General features: G+C 50.2%; 2 protein-coding genes across 3 annotated transcripts in view; one reads left to right on the top strand and one right to left on the bottom strand.

Moving 5' to 3' along the window:
* Positions 1-420: 420 nt before the first annotated feature.
* Positions 421-15933, bottom strand: LOC308577410 (zona pellucida sperm-binding protein 4-like). 2 transcript variants are annotated; one of them, XM_081177525.1, is made up of 12 exons: positions 15310-15933; positions 13840-13961; positions 13260-13359; positions 10702-10857; positions 9019-9206; positions 7559-7656; positions 7188-7315; positions 5437-5626; positions 3289-3436; positions 1456-1543; positions 1202-1315; positions 421-606 (listed from the first exon to the last, which is right to left on the bottom strand). In XM_081177525.1, exons 1-12 carry the CDS (start codon positions 15473-15475, stop codon positions 446-448), a joined length of 1659 nt encoding a protein of 552 aa, XP_081033651.1. In that variant the 5' UTR covers positions 15476-15933; the 3' UTR covers positions 421-445. The 2 variants fall into 2 exon arrangements, with proteins under 2 accessions (XP_081033651.1, XP_081033652.1); XM_081177526.1 differs by lacking the exons at positions 13260-13359; positions 13840-13961; positions 15310-15933 and adding an exon at positions 12281-12492.
* Positions 15934-16071: 138 nt separating this feature from the next.
* Positions 16072-22011, top strand: part of MAP1S (microtubule associated protein 1S) — a 24721-nt gene continuing 18781 nt past the window's right edge. Inside the window, exon 1 of the mRNA XM_081177605.1 lies at positions 16072-16243. Within this exon, the coding sequence (XP_081033731.1) occupies positions 16093-16243 (151 nt within the window). The 5' untranslated portion in view covers positions 16072-16092. The remainder of the gene's footprint in view (positions 16244-22011) is intronic.

The raw sequence follows: 22011 nt of genomic DNA, 5'->3' as shown, positions 1-22011 counted from the left end.
AGAAAATAATAAAGAAAGAGTTTCAGGCAGTGCTGGTTTATTTGTGTCTGTGTTGGTGGGGGAGCAGACACTTTGGGGGTCCCCATTTGTGAAAGGCAAAAAAGGACTGATATCTAAGGGTGTGAGAGTTATAAAGGCCAGAGAGAGTTCGGCCAAAAAACAAAGCTTGTGGACTCTCCTTTGAAGCAGAGGTTGGAGGGCCACCTGTCAGGGATACTTCAGCTGAGATTCCTGCACTGCAGGGGGTTGGACTAGATGATCCCTGAGGGTCCCTTCCAACTCTGTGATTCTTATGACAAAATAGCCTGTATTCCCAGCCGAGGCAAAAGGGTGAAGAGGCAGACAGGCTGCCCAGACGCCGTGGGGTCAAGTGGGACAGGCAGGGAGGCTGGCCGGCCCAGGGAAGACAGGAGCCAAGCCTTTTCTCTCTCAATTTTATTTCCTCTCACGCATAAGGAAGGCTTTGGCCTCCCACAGCCGCCTGGTGTTTCTTCAGGGCGACGACTGAGAACATCCCCACGGCCAGAACGGCCACCAGGCCGGCCACCAGGAAGAGGATGTTGTCCCACTGCATCAAGGTCGAAGGGTAGAGGGATTTGGGGGACACTAAGAGAAACAGAGAGAAATGTAGAGTTAACAGTAACCCCAAAGAGGCAGGGTTAAGAGAGAGTCGGGCTGCAGACACATTCAGCAGCTTAAAAACTTCAGTTGGTAGCATGCAAGGCTCTTAATCCCAGGGTTGTGGGTTCGATTCATGCGTTGGGCAAATGATTTCTCTCTTTCTCTATAAAAAGTTTATTGGAGGTTTTTTAACATATTGAGCACTAAAATCCAAACACATTCATAATAAAAAGCAGTATGTCAAAAAGTTAATAATGAAGAAATAGAAGATCTCCAGATAGATGCCCTGTTCTTCTGGCTGAATCGGGCATCTAGTCCCAAAGAGGATGCCACTTAATTCCTGAGCACGTGCAAAGCGAAGGCTAGGAATGCCTCTGCATGAGCGGTTTATAGGGCTGGAGACTCCCAGGGTCTCTCCCCAGAGGCCACTCATGTCCTTTTTTATATAGAATATTATTTTATTCTTTTTCGCAAAGAGGCTGCTGATAGTCTGACCAAGTGAAAGCTTTTTCTACCATCATGACTGGTGGGGGACAACTGAATAAAATCTACTCCCCAAAAATTTTGCCTCCCGCGTTACCTTCGTGAACGACCATGTCCGCGTCCTTGTGAAAGAAGTTCACAGGGCCGTCTGAAGTCACCAGGGTCAGCCACTTCTCAGGGAGACGGCGCTGCCCAGACGATGCTCTGCGACCTGGAGGTGGGAGAAACACATTGGGGGGGTTCAGGGAGGGGGGGAAGCACCTGGACGACAGCCGTGCAACAATCCCCCACTACTTGGCCTGGCCCTGCCCCCAAATCCCCCCACAGCCTCAGAAATAAATGGGTACTCACTCCTGCCAAGAGGATTTGTGTTGCAGGAAATGCGGCAGCTCTCCAGGGCGGATGGGGCGCAGGCGGAAGCGCTGCAGTGGAAGTAGACCTGGATTGGGGAAGCGGGGCAGAGAGAGAGAGAGAGATACGATATGATAGTCTTTATTGTCATTGTCCCATGCAGAACAATGAAATTGAAAAAATCTACATCAGACATTCAAAACCAACAAGTCTGCTATCCCAACCTGGTTAGCCCCCTAAAAACTCTGATACCCCATAATTAAATACAATATACTCCCATAGAGACTCCTTACACTGTGTTTAAAACCAAAATCGCATTTGGATAGAAACTGTTTTTCAGGCGGCTAGTCCTAGTCTTTATAACCCTGGACCTTCTTCCAGAAGGCAGAAGCTGAAAGAGATCATTTCCAGGGTGCGCACTATCCTGCGCTATCTCTGCAGCTTTCTTATGGCACCTGGAAACATAGATTTGATCCAAGGTGGGAAGAGTGCACCCAATTACTCTCTCCGCAGTCTTTACAACCCTGCACAGCATTGTTTTTTCCCTGACCGTGCAGCTCCCAAGCCACACACAGACCATAAGTTAATACACTCTCCACAGTCCAATGGTAAAATGCCATCAACAGGTCCTTGGAGAGATTATTTTTCCAGAGGATTCTCAGACAATATAACCTCTGCTGTGCTCTCTTCATCAGGTCTTTGCTGTTTTCTCCCCAGGTTAGATCAGAGAGAGTGATGGTTTAGGGGCAGCCCCAGGGGGAAACCGAGGCAAGTTCAAAGCGAGTCTCCCAGCCCCCCGGTTGGGGTCAGAAGGTTGTGTGCAGAGCTGAAGGACTCCTGCAAAAACACTGCAGACCCCACACCTCTGCCCCACAGACCCTCTTTGTGGAGGCGCTGCATTGGCAAATGGGGCAACTGCAAGCGCACTCCAAGTGTGACCCACACCCATTTTTAGAAGCCTAATAAACACCAGCACAAAGCTTTCTGTTGAGCACTTCAGCACTGAGGTGCAGAAGCAGCCCCCCCCCCAGCAGTAGGAAAATAAATTTCCATTTTGGGGCATATTAATAATGATAATTTTGGGCAGCTTCCAACAACTTCAAACACAGTATTTTATAAAGCAAAAATTCTCCTAATGGACGCCGTTTTGCAAAACTGCTTCCCCTTAATGCAGCGGTTCCCAAATGTTTTTCCTCTGGCAACTCTTTAAGCATAAAAATTTACACATTATTTTTGCCGACAAGAAATGCATCAGGAAACACAGCCAGGATTGCCCTCGGTATCTCTTGATTGCTCTTGTTCTCATTTCAAAAAGATATCTATTCATATTGTGCCAATACATTTATTTTTTGATACTATACTTAAATTATTTAATGCTTCTCTGTGTTTTTTGATGTATTGTTGGGAGCTGCCCAGAGTGGCTGGGGCAGCTGTCAGGGGGGCGGAATAAAAATGAAAAGGAAATCAATTATTATCCTCCTCCTTTTCCCACCACACTGGCCATCTTCTCCTGCCACACTAGGGGGGCCCTCCACACCCTTTGAGAAACCATTTGGGGGTAACACACGTCACCCCTACTTTTTCCAATTTGGCATCTTTGGCCAGAGAAGTTGCGTTGCAGGATCTGCAGAGATCCAAAGTTCAACAGAACGGCTCCACGTTTGGGCTGGTGCATTCTGCCAGCAGACTGGGCTTTAAGTGCAAATTGCCTCAGATTTCTCGTGTGTGTGTGTGTGCACGCACACACACACGCACCCCCCAAACCCTAGATCTCTCCTTGCAGGGACGGTCAGCTCCACCCCCGCAACCCGGCGCCACTGCGGAATACTTTACCTGCCCAGAGAGCACCTGCTGGGAAGCGCCATCCACAAATGTGAAAGTGCTGACCACAAAGCGCTGGTAGTGCGTTGGAAAGGGCAGCCCCGAGTCGGCCCCAATGGGCACCAGCTGCGTCCGGTAGTTGTCTCCCTTGTAGGGGCACCTGAGGCAGAGCAAGAGGGATTGGCGGTCTTGAGATTGCGTGGCTAGAAGAGACTGGGCACATCAGAACGGACTCCTTTCGCATCAAGGCCCATCGGACATCGCCCAAAACTTTGAGCAGAAACCCCAAAGGTGCCTAGCAATACTGTAGTTCTGTCAGACATTGGCTCAGCATTTCAACAGGACTGAGGTCAAAACTTTGTCTCACCTTCGCTGCAGCCGGGGGGGGGGGAGAGATTCCAGGCACCGCCCTTCCAGCAGTGCTAGAAATCCCCCAGGCGCCAGGCGCGTTTTGCAACTGATGTGGGTCCAATTGCGACCCTATGGAGATCTCTGGGCGCCAGGTTGGCAACTGGACTCTCCGGCTTCCTTAAGCAGGTCAACAGAAGAGCTCACTGACTGCATTTATATCACACTTTTTTCCTCAGAGAGTCCATGGGTCACTCCCTTCCTCAGTTAATCCCCACAACGACCCTGTGAGGTAGGTGAAGAGGCCGCGACTGACGCCAGGTTCCCCCAGCAAGCTTCATGACGGAGTGGGGATTTGAACCCTGATCTCCCAGGTCCTCATCCAACACTCTAACCACTACACCCTACTGGCTTCCTAGAGTCCTTCTGCTAGGGGGAAGTTCTATAAATTAAGCCAGTAAATAAATATAGGGAAAGCAAAATATCCCTGCGAGAAGGATTTGAAATATTTTCCTTGAAGCCTGAATTTGTTTCATTCTGGATAGTTTTATATGATGATCTAATGTGCTGCAAATCGCTTTGAGATTTTTTCTTCTTTAAAATATAAAACAGGATTAAGAATAATAATTACAAACTTGTGTAATCCACTACAATGGGTTCTGGAGACGTAATATGAGGATTCAATATGAACAACTAGGCCATCACTATATGGCACCACCACCAGAAGACTAGAAAACTGGGCAAAGAGATAACTAGTAAGTTTTCTAAATAATAAATTCCACAGGAAAAAAAGGTGCCTAGACATTCCACTGTGGTGACCACAACTTGTGTTTCAGGTGCCGTTTGGTGATTAGCTTATATATCTGAGTTTCTAACGCTGATCCACAGCCTCCCCTGTGATCTAAGGTTAAAGACTCACAGATTAGCCTGCAGAGAACAACCAAAGCTGATTATCAACCCACTTAGGAGCTCAGAGACCTTAATATCGCCCCACGGAAAAGCCCCACCTCAAAGCCTCCAGCAACGCACAACCGGGCATTCTCCATCTCAGTGGGAATCAAACAATTCTAAAATAAAACGGTAAGTATAAAAATTATACTTAGCAAGAGGGTTGGGTAGTCAGCGCAGCCAGAAAGCCACCATGAGACCCTTTTGGTCTGAGGTTTCATGGAAAGGAAGCCGAGCAGCTAGTTCTAGTGTTAGTGATGACCTTTAAAGCCCTAAACCAGGCAGAGGCAAACTCGGCCCTCCAGTTGTTTTGGGACTACAACTCCCAGCATCCCTAGCTAACAGGACCAGTGGTCAGGGATGATGGGAGTTGTAGTCCCAAAACATCTGGAGGGCCGAGTTTGCCTATGCTTGCTCTAAAAAGAAGTGTCTCCACCCCCTTTGTCCTGCCAACACAAAGGTCCTCCTCTGAGGGTCTTCTGCTGATTCCCTCACTGCAAGAAATGAGGTTACAGGGAACCAGGCAGAGGGCCTTCTCGGTGGTGGCGCCCGCCCTGTGGAACGCCCTCCCATCAGATGTCAAGGAAATAAGCAAGTATCTGACTTTTAGAAGACATCTGAAGGCAGCCCTGTTTAGGGAAGTTTTTATTGTTTTGATGTTTTATTCTGTTTTTAATCTTTTGGGAGCTGCCCAGAGTGGCTGGGGAAACCCAGATGGATGGGCGGAGATATAAATAATAAAATGTTATTATTTAACTAGAAGCTCGAGTCTTTCTGGAAAACTGAGCCGGCTCGCCACAAACACCCTTGCCCCCGTTTTCGTTACCCCGTAAGTCTCTGCCCCTGTGCCCAGCCACCACTGACCCATCCTCCAGCAGCAGCCACTGTGGTTTCTGCAAGGGGTTTGTGCTGGGGGTGGCCCAGCAGTCATGCAAGACCAGGACTAGGGCTGGATCCGTCCTGGCAAGGAGACGCACTTCGACATGGACCGGGGCTCGCAGGACCTTCACCACGGGGTAGTCCAGGCCGGAGTAATAGGAGGAATACTTGGCATCTGGGGAGGGAAAGAAGTTGGAAAAATTACTGGATGGAGAAAAGGTTTCCTTCTCCGCCTCTGGAGAGACCCAAACTCAGGGACATCCAGGGAAGCTGGAAGTTTCAGGAAGTCCTCCTTCCTGCAGCGCAGAGTTTGGAACTCCCTGCCACAGGAGGTGGTGATGGTTCAGTCGGGAGAGCAGGAGACCCTCAGGGTTGTGGGTTTGAGCCCCGTGTTGGGCAAAAATATTCCTGCCTTGCAGAGGGTTGGGCTGGATGACCCTCGGGGTCCCGTCCGTCTCCACGATCCTATTATTCTGCTGGGCAGGGAAAGTGGATTGAGGAAAGCTTCCCTCCCTCTCTTGCAAGACTAGAACTCGTGGACAAGCCAGTGGAGCTGAATGCTATCAGGACGGATAAAAGGAAGGACTTCTTAGTTAAGCTGTGGAACTCCCTGCCACAGACGATAGGGATGACCTGGATGGTTTTAAAATGTGGATTCACGGAGGAGGAGGAGGTGGTGGCTATGGATGGTTACTAGCAAGGATGGCTTATTCTGCCTTCGCAGTTGGAGGCCTCCATTTTTCCGAATACCATTTACTGGGAACTACAAGAGGAGAGAGCTGCTCTCGCACTCAGATCCTGCTTGCAGGCTTCCAGCTGGGGCATGTGGTTGGCCACTTGAGCAGAGGATGCCGGGCCAGACGGGCCCCACTTTGCCCAGCCCAGCTGCAAGGGTCTTCCAATGCCCTAATGGAACCTCCAGCTCCAGAGACAGTCTATCTAGACTCCCAAGTTCTCTGGGGCACTTGGCCCCTGTGAGAACAGGATGAGCCCCCTTGGGCCTGATCCAGCTCTTCTTATGTGCAGTTTACGTTCAAGACCGGGAGGAAGGATCCTGTCCCACCAGAGGGGGCAGAGAGGGCCCTCTGCTCCCCAGCCAACCAGGGGGAGACCCTTTCCTCCTGACTTAAAATTTATGGCGGGCTTGAGAAATTGATTTTAAAGTTTCACTGATTTTATCTGAGATTGCATTGTGCGTATCTGTTTGGAGGCTTTAAAAACTGGCTGGATGATTCCATAATTAAAAGAATCTGGTATAATCTTAGAAGGTGGTGCATTTTTAGAAGCAAGACCCTTTTGAATATATTTATTTCAAGGATCCACACCCCCTTCTTCAGCCAAAAAGCCTCCCAGAGCTGCTAGAAATTGTTCAGCTTGGCTGTGCATTTTTTGATGCTGCAATTATCAATTATGACTACTTTTGTTATGCTGCAGTTATTTGTCTCACATTCTAAGCCACCTGGAGCATGGTTTGAACTGTGGAAAGGTGGCATAGAAATAGAAACAGGTATGCCGTAAGATCAAGATAATCCCTACTTGCAAGCTTATGATCTCACCCCCCCAAAGTGCAGCACACAAGGAAAGGGGGAGAGGGAGGGAAGAGGAAAACTTCTGAGTTTGCCACTACATCCCTGAGCCAAGACCCTCTCCCAGCACAGGAGCAGCAAAGACCCCACGAGAGCCAATGGTGCTTTATTGGGGCTCCCCACTCCAGCCCCCCAAAACCAGCCCCTCACCTCGAGCCAGCCTCATCTCCAGCGTTAGGGGTCCTTGCTCGGCGACCCCGGCTGGCGGAGGCGGAGTGGCAATCTGGACGCCGACTGGGAGAGAATCCTCTGCAGAGTAGCTGCAGCGGACGGTCAGCCTGCCAGAGAGCAAGGAAATCATTGGGGTTTTTGTATTTTTATTTATTATTTTTTTAATTATTATTATTATTATTATTATTATTATTATTATTATTATTATTGAGTCTAGTCCTCCTTGTTCCAAGGGGAGGACACAGGAATAAGGAGCACCAAGCCTTCTGCATGCCAAGCAGGCGCTCCGGCCCTCAGCTCTGGCCCTCGCCTCCCGACTGTTCTGCCGCACCGGCTTCCCCACTTCCTACCTGAAGTCGCTGTCGCGGGTGATGGAGCCCGACGGGGATGCCAAGACCTGCCTGTCAGCCACCAGCTCATTCTCATACACGTGTCGGCTGCCGGATTCCTGGGCAGAGAAAGGAAGGCCATTGGTGGGGGGAACCCTCCCTGCAGGGGAGGGACTACCGTATTTTTCGCACCATAGGGCGCACCCAGTTTTAAGGGGGGGAAATCAAGGAAAAAATATTTTCCCCCCCCAGCCCCAAAGAGCAGCGTACAGGCTGCACACAACCTCTCCCTGCCAGAGGGGTTGTGCGCAGCTATGGAAGAAGGCAAGGCAGCGAGCGGGATGGATCCCGCTCGCTGTTTTGGCTTCCCCTTTAGCCCCGTGCAGCCTCTACCTCCTGGGAGAGGCTGCGTGAGGCTAAAGAATCCATAGCCCCGTGCAGCCTCTCCTTACCCGAGGGGTTGCGCGCAGCTATGGAAGAAGGCATGGCAGCGAGCGGGATCTATCCCCCTCGCTGTTTTGGCTTCCCCTTTAGCCCCGTGCAGCCTCTCCTTGCCAGACGGGTTGCGCGCAGCTATGGAAGCAGGCAAGGCAGCGAGCGGGATCTATCCCGCTTGCTGTTTTGGCTTCCCCTTTAGCCCCGTGCAGCCTCTCCTTGCCGGAGGGGTTGCACGCAGCTATGGCACAAGCCTGCATTCGCTCTATAGGACGCACACACATTTCCCCTCAATTTTTGGAGAGGAAAAACTGCGTCCAATAGAGCGAAAAATACGGTACATATAAACACAGCCCTTTCCCCAGCCGCCAAAAAAGACCTGGCCGTCTAGAGACACGCCTGCTTTCCTGTGGTCACCCTCCTGTTTATCAGCGAGGAACAGCCACAGGACACTCAGAAAAAATCGGAAGGCAGCCCTGGGCAAGGAAGGCTTCTTTGGGTTCTTCTATTCTGTTGGAAGCTGCCCCAAGTGGCTGGGCAAGCGGGAATTTCAGTATTATATACGTTTGTATACCGCCCTAAACCCACAGATCTCAGGGTGGGGAACAACATGAATTTGTTTCGTTCCAAGTTGTTCCATTTCGATGTTTTCATGTGTTGCAAACCGCTTCAAGATTTATTTATTTTTAAATATAAAGCAGTATAGAAATTGAATTCATAAGAATAAGCCAGTCAGATTGGTGGGGTACACTTAACAAAATTATTATGATTATCATTAGCAGCTGGATTTGTAACTTTGCAAAATAGTGGCTTCATCGCCCAGGCGAGCCAAGGGTCTGATTCTGTACCCCACAGCCTCCCAAGTCCCTGTTTAAATCTCTCTCCCCCCCATTCATGAGGTCTAGAAGCTTTCTTTTGTTTTAGGGAAGCAGCGCCTTCCTCTGCTCCCCAAAGCATCTCTGCCCACAGAGAGAAGCGGAAGAGAGCAACAAGCGCAGTGTCATTCTGGCCGGGTGGCAACACCCGTGTGTCTCCCCACCCGTTACCTTGAAGGTGGTCCCGCAGGCGGACAGCGGGAACTGGAAGAAGACGAAGCCATTGTTCCTGGAGGCCGGGGCGCAGCGCTCCCCCTGACCGCTGGCCAGGCGCACAGAGCCCAAGCGGAGGGGGGGGCGCGTGACGTGGCGGGAAAGCGCAATGGAGAAGTGGCCGTCCGGGGTGCAGCGGGCAGTCACTGGCGGGCAGAGCGGGAAGAGAGGAAGGAAACCTTCAGAATCAAGCAGAATCAATCTCTTTCTGCATGCAACCACGGCAGCACAAATGGTGTCCGTGAAGAAATGGAGGGAACAACACTGACAAAGGAGGAATAGCAGATGGAATTGACAGAATATATAGACGTGGCTAGTAGAATAAGATGAAAGAATTCTCAAGGAAGACTGGAAATGTCATGCAGAATATTTGAAAAATCATTGTAGACATATTAAAACATTAACAGGATTAGGATAAATTCAGCACTAAGCTATAAAGAAAATAAAATAATAATAATAATAATAATAATAATAATAATAATAATAATAATAATAATAATAATAAATTATTTATACCCTGCCCATCTGGCTGGGTTTCCTCAGCCACTCTGGGTGGCTTCCAACAGAATATTAAAATACAATAGTCTATTAAACATTAAAAGCTTCCCTAAACAGGGCTGCCTTCAGATGTCTTCTAAAAGTCTGGTAGTTGTTTCAGTTGTAAAACAGAGAGAGAATATGGAATAATTAGAATATGCAGCGGTAAAAGGTTAGTCAAATGATCAATGGAAGGGGAAGGGAAGTTGATAATGAAGGTAAGGTTTGTATTTGGTAAAATATTGTGCAAATTTGTAAAATTGATAATGATAATTTGGTTGCTTTTTTAAAATTCAGAACAGATCCCCAAGATTATGGCACGGCAGGGGGTTGGGATAGATGACCCCTGGTGTCCTCTCTGGCTCATATCACAAGAGAAGTCACCAGTTAATCCCTGCAAAAGGCCCAGTTCTTTGTGATGGAGGAACAGTCGCAGCATTGGGGGCTTCTTTGTGGAGAGAAAAGGCAAAGGGATTATAATAAACAATACAATTTTCATTATTTATACCCTGCCCACTCCAAAGATTATACAAGGACAAAACATTATACAGTACAATTATGCAGCAGACAGAGAATAGATTTCCCCCCTCTCTCTTGCAACACTAGAACTCGTGGCCAGACAAGGAAGCCGGACACTGGAAGATTCAAAGGTCTTCTTCAAGCAACGCAAACTGTGGAACTCCCTGTCACAGGAGGAAACGATGGTCGCCAAGCTCAAGAGCAGAAGAGCCTGCTGGATCAGGCCCACGGGGGCCCGTCTAGTGCTGCCTCCTGCCCCCACAGGGGTCAGCCTGATGTCCCAATGAAAAATGGGCAAGAAGGAGCAGCGTGTAAGAGCAGCACTCTCCCCAGCAGCTGGAGAAATTGCTGGAGGAGGGAAAGGCCTTGGAGCAAAGAGTGGAGCTCAGGGACGCCCAAGGAAGATTTGGGACAGGGGGAAAAAGGACTTCTTCAAGCAGCACAGTTGAACTGTGGAACTCCCTGCTACAGGAGGCCGCAATGGCCACCAGGAAATTCCTCTTCGTTGCACAGCTGCGAGTTCAAGTGTCGCAAGAGAGCGGGGAAATCTTTCCCGGCTCAGCAGGACCCCCAAACCCAACGCACCTTTTTTGGCGTAATAGCAAGGCACCCCCCTCTCTGTCGAGGTGTAGCAGCAGCCCAGGCCCACACACTCCGCCTGCTGCACTTGGTGGGGGCCGCAAGGGAGCCTGTCGGGGGCCGGGACGGACGAGCAGTGGCTGGCGCTCGGGTTATCCAGAGCTGGAAGGAGAGAGGGAGCTAGGTCAAGGCAGGTGGCATTAAGGTAAAAGGTCAACCTTCCGGGTTTATTTTATTTTTAAGATTAGTTTGGTTGTTGTTGTTAATTAATTAAATTTGTACACTACCCTATCCCTGCAGGTCTCGGGTGGTTCATAAGATAAAATCACAAGATAAAAGCATAAAATGCATAAAATGAGACCTGCAGGTACAGGGTGCGATACTAATTCAATTAATTGATTAATAATAAATAAAAGATAACAACCAAACGCACAACCCCCCCTCGACAACATATTCTGAAAGGGCATTTGAGGAGAATGTGTGCCCCCTACCCATGGGGCAGGTGGCTTAACCAGGCACTGCAGCCACGCTACGTTTCCTGGATCTTGGGCGCCCTTTTCAAAAAGCTTGCTCATTTCGCAAGGATCCAGCGGCAATTGGCAGCCGTTTGGGTTTCACCAGCTCGGGGCGTCTTGCAGCTCAAAGCCAGCGAGGCAAACAGAATTTGTCTCTTACAATTGCATCCACAAAGACCCACAGAGTCTCTCTTGCAAAAAGTAAAATAAAATGAGAAAGACCCACCTCCACCCCCACCCCAGCCTACTGGATGCATTTGGCAGAACCTAAAACACAAAACTCGATATATTTCATTAAACTCCGAAGGATCTGTCTTTCTCAGGCAGTGCTGCCCCAGACAGAGGTATGGGAGGCAAATGATTTAAGATGGACTTGATGACTATTACAGATAGATAAAAGAGGATTGACTCTACTGAACTACTTTGAGGGCCAGGATATAATAATGGATAAAACTGGCACATTACAGGCGATGTGCAGGGAGAAGGGATGAGTGGATTTTGAAATGGAAGTTGGAAAAGCTATTGGATCTGGAGCAGCAACAGAGGGAGGGAAAAAGAATAAAAAACTGGGGAGCAGTCAGCTCTTAAATTTGTATTAAATTTTTACTAATCTGGTGATAATTTGTTTAAAATTATGGAAAATCAATAAAAAATAATCAGCAAAAAGGAGTAATATTTCATTAAACTCCAAGCTATGGTGGTGCACGGGATGGTTTATTTACAGCACTATCCCCTTGTTACAGAATTGTTGAGTTGGAAGGGACCCTGAGGGTGATCCAATTCAACCCCCTGCAATGCAGGAATCTTTCGCCCAACTCGAACCCGTGACCTGGAGATTCAGAGCCTCGTTTCAAGGAGAGAGGTTTGCTGCTTTGGGGGCAACCCCATGCCAAACCCAAAGTCCCTCCCTCCAGCTCTTTTGGGGCACCTTCAAGGCAAGTGGGGGCACTCCTGCCCTCACAAAGGACTAGAAACTTGAAAACTCCCCAGCTAGTTTTTCACTGGGCGGCTTTTGCCAATCTGGCAGCCGGGCGTTTCTGCGGGGAGCCACCTGACGAGCGAAGCCTTACCCCAAAACAGCACCTGGGGGTCTGCCAGGCTTCCCCGCTTGCCCACGTCGCCCACCTTCGGAGCAAAGGCCAGAGCCCCGCAAGGCCCATGGGCCAGCAGGACGGTCGCCAAGAGGTCCAGGAGGAACATCCTGGCCAAGACCCCAAGGGAGAAATGGGGCCGGGGGCTTTTCTCTGGCAAGTCACCCCTGGCCCCCAATCAGGGCAGGCTTCTCCCACGGCAACCCCGGCCCCCTTTATGAGCTCACCTGCCCCACAGGAGCTCAGCCCAGCCTCAGGCACCAGACTGCAGAGGCGGCGGACTACAAAGCCCATCGGCCACTGGGCCACTGGGCAGTAGACTGGACGGTGGGCCTGGAAGAGGAGGAGCCTGAGGAGCCACAGCCGAGACAGGGGGCGGGTGCTGGGAGTTGTAGCACAGCTTCCAGAGGGCACCAGGTTGAGGGGGAAGGGGAGCCAGCCATTTGGTTTGTCTGGATATTTGAAAGCTGCACTTTGAGAAGAACAGAGTGAGGGTTGTGTGTGTTATTTTGAATATTAGAGTGTGGCACTTTGTGTTGTGTACAGAAAACAACAGAAGCAGTAGCAGAAGCACCAGCAAAATACCCCCCAAAATCATGGGGCACAGGCCTGTCTGAATAGTCGCCAGGAATGGCTTCCCTGAAATAATCCTGGGAGCCGTAGTTCCTTCAGGGCGCTGAGATTGGTTAGGAGCCCTCTCGCCTCCTCCTAGAGCTACCATTCCCAGAGCTCCCCGAACAGAGGGCCTGACGGCTGAAGCCCTCAGGGTGGGGAAGAGGTCCTGGCCATGTTCAGCACCCTTGAACTACAGTTCCCAGGATTCTTTGGGTCACTGTGATACTTTACACCCGTGGCACGCTCTTCTGGGCGTGGTGCCTGAAGGCAGGGAAGTGACCCCAGCAGGGTCAGGAAGCCTCTGCCCCCAGAAGCCCCTCAGGAAAGCCCTTCCACGGGGTACCTAGGAGAGGTTCAGGGCAGCTCAGCTCCTCTTTGTAGGAGGTCATCCGTCCATCCGCCGCCAGGCCTTCAATGTGGACGGTCGTCCGGTAGCGGGAATCCTAGTGGGGAGAGGATGTTGGCGTCATGATTTCATTTTTCTAGCTTTATAGAATCAGAGCTAGAAGGGGTCCCCGGAGGGTCATCCAGGAACCTCTTGCCCAACGTGGGCCTTGGACCCACAACCCTGAGATTAAGAGTCTCACGCTTTACCAACCTTCAAGCGGAAGAACCAGGCTGTATTGTTTCCCAGCCCAAAAGAGCCCTGGGAACTTTAGTTTACCCCTAGAGAGTTACGGTTCCCAGTGCCCTCAAACTACAGTTCCCAGTATTGGGGGGGGGGATGAATGTGCTTTCAGCGGTGTAGGGTTACTTAATCAAGCACTCCTTCTGCCCAGCCACGAAGCTCACAGGGCAATCACAACACGCCCCCCCCTTCTCAGTCTGTCCTACTTCGCAGGGTTGTTGGGGAGGGGGTGAGTTATGTACATGTTACTAGTTGGAGGGTGGGGCGGGGGCAGGTGTGCAAGCCGAGACCTTACCTGCGCTCTGGTGTAACACCCATCAAAGGCCACCCTCACCACTACAGAGCCATCCGGATTGGGGAAGGCAGAAGTCCCACAGGTAGAGTCATTCTTCAGAAGATGGGGGTTACCTTTGGGATCTTATTTGGGGGAGGAGAGAAGAAGCTTTTGCCAAACAGGTTGTCGTTCCACAAATTATTACCCCAGCCCACAATCTAGAGGTTTGCTTTACAATCGAGCCTGATGAGCTCTGCAAAACCCAGAAGCTTGCTAGCTTATTTTAAGATACCTCAATATAGGGAATAACAAATGAGTGGATTTTGGGATTTCCTAGCAGCCAATGGGGATGTGCGCTTCCTTTGCTCTGTTGCCCAGGGTGGGGTGGGGTGTCTGTATTTCTTGGGGTGGGGTGTCCCTGGAGAAATACAGACCCTCCCACTTGGCGAGGAAGAGAGTGGTCCACTTATTAAGAGATATCATATTAATTATATATGAGAAATAATTTACTTTAGAGAATAAATGCTTCAGTGGAGGTTCAAATGGGCAGTTGTTTTTCTATTAAATAGGTTCCTGGGTCCTGGTTCTCATGGTCAGGCTGCAAACCCAGTTTACTTGGGAGTAAGCACCACTAAGCTTAGCAGGATTTACTTCTGAGTAGACACCTGGGACTCTTTCCCTCCTGGTGCTTTATCTGCATTGCTGTTATTCAAGTTACATTCAAGATACATTCAAGTTATCCCCCCCCCCAGCTGCTCTGCAAAGCAAGCCCTACTCAAGAGTAACCCCACTGGAATTAACTGACACTCATTCCTGCATGCAGATGAACAGAGGACCTCCTCAAATATTTGTAGTAGTAGACCCTTTGGAAAACGGGCACAACCAATTTAGGACCATTGGTTCCAGTGAGGCTCCTCTGAGTAAGCCAAATATTGCCTCTGTCCCCAGTTGCAGTGAAGCTGCTCACCCGAATACGGTACTCATTTCTGGAGCTAGTCCCTAAGGAGGCTTTCAAAAGCCTTGCAGGATGGAAAAGCAAAGGGCACAGTGCCAAATTAAATTGTTGGAGAGCCATGACCCCAAGGGTCATCCATCCCAACCTCCTGCAGCGCAGAAATCACACCTAAGGGCCCCTAATTTTTGGTGAATTAGACTAAGCAGTTTCAGTTGGAATTATGAGTTAATGGTCACCGTTTTGCACTTTGTGGCGCATAGTACTATTGGAATAATGTTTTTTCTAAGGGCGGAGGGCCCTGGGGGCAAGTTGAGGGGACTAAGGGGACAGAGGGTCTCCAGAAGGTTCTGGAGCCACTGCTCTATAATTATTAATATACAATAATAAATACATTTGTGCACCATTGTTGTTGTCCAGACCTTGCAAGAAGCTCAGACCAGCCAGGCCCCCGCCCCCAGTTTGTGGGATTCTTGCAAAAGTGGGTTTAAAATTCTTCTTTCTTTGAAAAAAAGCTGACTTCCCGCCCCTTTACTCACCCAGCAGCCTTATAAGAGACGAGGAGACCTTCGGTTGGGGCAGCAGGAGGAAAGCGAGGCTGTGCTCGTCGCAGGTGGGCAAGGCGACTTCCCAAAAAGACCCCGCGGCGTCCGAGGGACCGACCAGGGTCCCCCCCAAAAGGAGGAGCAGCGCCCCCAAAGGCATTTTCCGAGGGATTTCCCACAACCAACTGCTCCTCTCGGCTGCTGGTCCCTAGGGAGGATTTTAATAGCCCGAGGAGGAATCTGATTGGACAGGGAGTCTGGCTGGGTCTCCTGCCGGGAGAAAGGGCCTGATCCTGCGGCGCACTCAGCCCGGCGGGGAAGTTCTTCTTCGGTCTACTTTGCAGAAAAGCACTTTGCGTATGCTCCATTGTTGGGGCCTCTGCACCTGCTGAGGGGCGCCCGGTCTCTGCACGTCTTTGGGAGAACAGGCTTCCAGTCAGAAATGAGTGGATTGAAGTGAGTCAGCTGTTGAGTTCAGTGGTTCTACTCTGAGTAGGACCAACGCAGGATGCGACTTTTGTCATTTTACACAAGGGCACCTTCTTTTAAAAAAGAAAACACTCGTTTTCCATTCAGGAAGCACTCTGCCCATGCTCAGGAGGCGCCGCTCCTTCCCACACGCAGCTCAGCTGTGACTCTTCCGCGCATGCTCAGTGCAGCCCCGGCCCCTCCCTCCAGGCCACGCCCCCGCGCCCCCCTCATTGGCGGGCGCTGGTGCGCGGGAGGCGCCTCCGAGGGTGGGGCGTCGGTGGGCGGGACCAGCGGGCGCCTCGCAAGATGGCGGCGGCGGGAGCAGCGGCCGTTGGAGGAGGAGGGGGAGCCCCCCTGGCGCCCCCCGCCGAGGCCCGCTTCTCCCTGGTGGTGGTCTTCGGCGCCGGCGGCGGACGAGGCGGGCTCCGCGCGGCGGTCCTGAGGGCCGTGCGAGACGGTGAGGGGGGCCGGGAGGGGGTCTCTCCCCTAAGCCAAGGGGGGGGGGGCGGGAGAGGTGGACCGCCTTTTCCCATCAGAGAACTGGGTCCCCCTCCTGCTATGGATCCGAACTTGTGTGTTTAGTAGGATTTGTATTTATTTGCGTGTGTTTGTACGTTTGTTTTGTCTTCAGCCAAGTGGGGGGGGGTCTACGTATATAGGTATAGTATTCTACAAATGCATTTTCTGTCTCGGGAAGTATATGCATATACAGGAAGCAAAGCAATATTGGGTCATCATAATACCAGGATGCTTCTCGCTCCTCTCAGAGTAACACTGACACTCGCTCATTGGAAACGTTTTGACATTAAGGCTTGTATATCTAAACTTAGCCATACAGGGAGAAGGAGGAAGAAGTGGAGGCCCGCTGGGAAAAATGGAGGCCACTGACTTGGCCCATTTGAGTAGGACTTATTTGTTGGATGCAACTTAGTGTTTTGTTAAGTATTTATTGAATTTGTATCCTGGCATCTTAATCTGACTGGCAGCTTCAGCTTTCTTAAGCAGGTCAGCAGAAAAACTTATCTACTGCATTGGTCTCCCACCTTTTTCTGCAAGGAGTGCATGGTTCACCCCCTCCTCCATTAATCCCTACCTACAACACCCTGCAAGGTAGGCGAAGGGGCTGAGACCGACCCAGGGTCCCCCAGGGAGCTTCAGGATGGAGTGGGGATTTGAACCCTGATCTTCCATTTTTGCCATTGCAAAAAGATGGTGCCTAGGGCATTCTCTTGCGGCAACCTCTGTTTAAGGTGCCCTTTGGAGGTTAGTTTATATATCTGAGTTTCTAACATTGCTGGCTGTGGTAACTTCAGAGCGGTTAAGAGTGCTGGACCAGGATGTGGAGACCACAGTTCAAATATCTGTTCAGCCTGAAACGATGACCTTGGCCCAGACACCCCATCTCTCACCCTGACCTACCTCACAGGGTTGTTGTGTGGATGAAAGGGGTAGGGTGAGAACTATATCCATTACCTTGCACTCCTTGGAGGGAGAAAGGGCTAGATATAGGAAGATGGGGAGCTGATTTCTATGGAGTCATACCCTTAGTCCACATAAATTAGTATTGCCTGCACTGACTGGCAGCATTGGATCTCCAGGGATTCAGGCAGGGATCTTTCTCATCCATTCCTGCAGATGCCGCTGGGGCTTGAATGCTTCCAAGGGCCTCCTTCTTCCAAGGCAGTCTCTCTGCTACTGAGCTCTGCCTTTATAAACCTAATGCAGAAGTCTACAAGCAAGATAAGATGAAAACATAAAACAGAAGAGCAGCAGAAGGCCGTTCTATTCAGATTGTTATTATGTCTGGTGCATAAGCTCTCCCTCTTTCTCTCTGTTTGAGATGAATTTTTATTTGCTTACAAAACAACCTCCTCCTCCCCCATTCACGTTAGGTAGCAAAGTTTTCCCAAGCAAGAGGCTTGCAGCAATCAAAAATGAAATTAATTGTATACTCATCATATGCTGTCAGAATGTGGGATTTGCCAGGCTAGACTGGCAAGTTGTGTGTGTTTTTGTTTTAAAATTAAATACAGTGGTACCTCAGGTTAAGTACTTAATTCGTTCTGGAGGTCTCTTCTTAACCTGAAACTGTTGTTAACCTGAAGCACCACTTTAGCTAATGGGGCCTCCCGCTGCCGCCGCGTTGCCAGAGCACGATTTCTGTTCTCATCCTGAAGCAAAGTTCTTAACCCGAGGTACTATTTCTGGGTTAGCGGAGTCTGTAACCTGAAGTATATGTAACCCAAGGTACCACTGTAATTTCATGTAGGAAGGCAATTGTCCATCCAGGCTTAGCACAATTTCCATATCATCTTGTTGGTTTTTCAAGAGCCTTCTTCCATATTGCCCATGTAAAAAAAAAAAAGGTTGTCCTCGTGTGTTCACGCTTGAGAGTAGGTCCCTTTGGGATTGGCGGAGCTTGCTTCCAAGTAAAAATAAGATGCGAGTGCGCAGCCACATGTGAATGTTACGTTGCTCCCTGTTGATGCTTCTTCCATTTTGAAAGCCTTTGATTTGAGCACTTTCCATTCAGGGCTCATTCCATGCAGCAAGGAGAACATACAGATGTTTGAGCATGAGTTGTGCTTGGGTTTAAATACCTCAGAGGGCTTTGTAGGAGCGTTAAAACCCAGAGAGAGAGAGAGAGCAGCTTTTGTCAGTTTTCTCTTTTTTTAAAAAAAGGAGTGTATATTTGGCTCGTAAGAAATAGCACTTTTGGGGCTAAGAAGCTGTGTGTGTTTGCAAAGGGAGCAGGGCTGATTTGTGGCTTGGTTGAGGGAGCCGGGAAGAGAGCAAAGGAGCGGGGGCGAAATGGGGAGAGGAACCTGAAGCATGTGGGGTGGCTTGGTCTGGGGAGGGCTCTTGCGGGGAGTCGGGCCTGTTCAGGAATGGGTGGTGAGCTGTGGGGAAGGTGGCAGAGTGAGGACAGACGAGAACATGGCTCTAAAATCGGTGTTCCGGGTGTGCGGCACCCCCTTCAAAAGCACGAGACCTCCGGGCCACCCCCTGGCCCAGAAGGCAGAGCAGGCCTTCCCCATCTCTGTTTGGCCTTCTTCCTCTGCTCTGGAGCATACGGCACCTTAAACCTAGATTACAGTTGCCACAGAGGATCTAGGCACCATTCCTCCTACCAATGACCCAGTGATGAGGAAAGCTTCACTGCGACTGCACACTCTGTTGTGTGAGGCTGCAGTGGTTCTGGGACCCTTGTAAGTAGCTAAAAATTCAGAATGTGGCCCCTTTGCCCCAAAAGACCGTCCACCCCCAGCTGGAGGGTTCCAGGCGAAGAAGTGTCATGCCTTTGTCACTGGAGTCACTCGAGTCTTTGCGATGGAGGCTGCGTCGCTGTGCCCTGGGGTTCAGGGGGGCAGAGCTCTAGTTGGCAAGTGAAACTCAGGGAGAGAGGCAAGTGCCATCCTGGCAGAATCCCTTCTCCTCTTAATTGCCCTCCGAGAGCTAATTGCTCTTAATTGCTCCTGCTCTGCCTCGCCATACCTGCAGGGCCTGCGTTTTGTTCAAGGGTGTGGCCCAGCCTCTTCCGCAAGGTGCATTGTGAGGTGGGAGCCAAGCACACCTGTTAGGGACACAGCTGGCTGCCGAGGCGAAAGGCGCTGCTTGCCTCAGAGGCTCCGCATCAGGTCGCACGCAGGGATTGGGTCCCCGAGAAGCTCTGGCCATGGAGAGAAACATTCCATTTGCCAGGGTTGTGCCCAGCTCAGTTCTGCTCTGAAGAATGTGTTGGTGAAGGCTGTCTTTCTGAATTCAGAGCTATGTGAACATAAGAAGAACCTGGGTGCAGCAGGGTCAGACCAAAGGGAGCCCATGCAGACAGCCTCCTGTCCCCCCAGTGGACAACCAGAGACCCCCCCCCCATGGGAAGCAGGACCAGAGTGCAGTGTGAGAAACTTAGATATATGTTAATTGCCAAATGGTACCTTAAACCTCAGTTGCAGTCGCCACAATGGAATGCCTGAGCGCCTTTTTTTGCAATGGGAATTATCATTCTTGTTATTCATTTAATTTCTGTATGGATTTATATTTTAAAGAAATAATCTCAAAGTGGTTGACAACACATTAGACCATCAAATAAAACAATCCACAGTAAAACAAATTCAAGCTTCAAGGAAAATATTTCAGATCCTTCCCTAGGTGACATTCTGCTTTCTTCATATTTTTTTACCTGCTTAATTTATAGAGCTGCCCCATAGCAGAAGTGCTCTAGGAAGGCAGTGTGGCGTAGTGTTGAGAATGTCGGACTAGGACCTGGGAGATCAGGGTTCAAATTCCCACTCTATCATGAAGCTCACTGGGGTTCCTTTGAGTCGGTCACAGCTTCCTAGCCTACCTCACAGGGTCATTGTAGGGATTAACTGAGGAGAGGGTGAACCATGGACTCTTTTCTCCAAAGTGGAATATAAATGCAGTAAATGAGCTCTTCTGCTGACCTGCTTAAGGAAGCTGGAGGGACTAGCCAGATGGAGATAGAATCATAGAATCATAGAGTTGGAAGAGACCACAAGGGCCATCGAGTCCAACCCCCTGCCAAGCAGGAAACACCATCAGAGCACTCTTGAAATATGGTTGTCAAGCCTCTGCTTAAAGACCTCCAAAGAAGGAGACTCCACCACAATGTGAGTTTCCAACCTGGTGCCCAGAAATCTCCATGTGGTCATCATTGGACCCTCGCTAGTCGCAAAGCACACCTGATGCCTGGGCGATTTTTAACACTGCCAGCCTCAAGTCCTCCCAGTGGCCAATCTGAGACTCCGCTTGGGAGCAGGACCTGAGAGCCACAGCAACTATCCCCCCTTGGGGTTCTCAGGGACTTCCATTCTGCTGCAGGCTGACTCTGATGTTGTGTAGCTTCTTTGCCTCATGCAATAGCAAATGCAGCCACTTCAAGATTCTCTGCAGCCATGAGGTCTAGAACCTTGTTTTCTTTTCCTAAAGGAAAGCAGAGGCTCTTGAATCCTGGTGTTGGCTGGATACCCAGGCCTGCCTTCTGGCTCTTCCTTCTCTCCTGCTGGCCCCGATCCAGAGGCTTCCTCATTCTGTGCAGGTTCAGGCTGATTTGGCTGGAGCCTTAAATGGGCAAAAGAAGCAGGCACCCCCTCCCCTTCTCTTTGCTCAAAGCAGGAGCCGGAGGCAATTCTGGGCTGGCTCCAGGGGCCTTCCCGGGCAGCTGACTCCTCCGGGACTCTCTGGCTGGTTGCGTGGCTGACTCAGGAGACGTTCCTGGAAGGGATGAAGCACGAGGGGCTGCTTGGAAGCACCACTGAGCTGATGTGTCAGGATGCGTCACTCAAGGGGGCGGGGAGGAAGGCCGGAAGGCCAGTGAGAGGGAGCAGCTACAGGGAAAAGGTGCCAAAGTGGACATTTGTATTTGGAGTCACTCTTCGCAACTGTGTGTGTGTTCAATGAACAAGGATAATAATAATGTGTTTTGTGCTTTTATATTATATTTTTATGTGGCAAACCGCCCTGAGGTCTGCGGATGAAGAGCGGTATACAAATTTATTTTTATAAAATAAAAATTGTTGCTCTAGGCCAGCAGGGTAGGAGGGAATCAGAGCTGGGGAAGTAGATTCCTTTGTTCTGTGGAAAATTTGTGGCCTGCCCCCATTTCTTTTAACTGGAGTGGATCGTTGTTTTGCAAATCAGCATTTTAAAGAAAGAAGATTGTATTTAAACCTTTGACATGCCACTTTCTAGCTGTTCCAGCACCTATGGGGCCAGCTTTGTGCCTCCTCGAGCCTGGTCTGTTAATGATGGAGCACCCCTATTCCCATACTCAAGCCCTGCTTTTTGTTGGATAGAGAGTCTAGGCCCTAGGACTTCCTTTGGTCTCATTTCGAGGCCTGCAGAGCTGCTGCCAGTCAGGGCAGACTGCACTGAGCTGCACGAACTAGAACTGAAGAGTTGGAAGGGTTCCCAAGGGTCATCTAGCTCAACCCCCTGCAATGCAGGGATTGCAACTAAAGCTTCCCAGTATAAGGCAACTCTTGATGTTCTTCAGGAAAGGGGGCAGCCGAAGAAAGAGATACAAGGGTGCACCCCACCCCCATAGTTGGTTCAACTATGTTGGTTCACCAGCATGTGGCCGCTGGCAGATGTTCCCCAGGGAATGCAGCCTCTGTTTGAAAAAACCCTGCAGGGGCCACCTTGGCCTTCTCCGCTGCATTGCCAGGCTTCCTCTGACCGGACACCAAACAGGAAGCAGCTGCA

The sequence above is a fragment of the Podarcis bocagei genome (genome assembly GCF_964188305.1).
Source record: "Podarcis bocagei genome assembly, chromosome: 18".
Classification (NCBI taxonomy): domain Eukaryota; kingdom Metazoa; phylum Chordata; class Lepidosauria; order Squamata; family Lacertidae; genus Podarcis; species Podarcis bocagei.
This window is presented reverse-complemented; position numbering and strand designations above follow the sequence as displayed.

Bases quoted from the DNA above. Each gene is read 5' to 3' on its own strand.
- LOC308577410 (XM_081177525.1), bottom strand. From the start codon at position 15,475: ATGCCTTTGGGGGCGCTGCTCCTCCTTTTGGGGGGGACCCTGGTCGGT. The intron at 13,360-13,839 runs GTAAGGTCTCGG...TCTCCCCACTAG, and splicing joins GGTGTTACACCAGAGCGCAG to GATTCCCGCTACCGGACGAC. The intron at 5,627-7,187 runs GTGAGGGGCTGG...TTCCCTCCCCAG, and splicing joins GGAGATGAGGCTGGCTCGAG to ATGCCAAGTATTCCTCCTAT.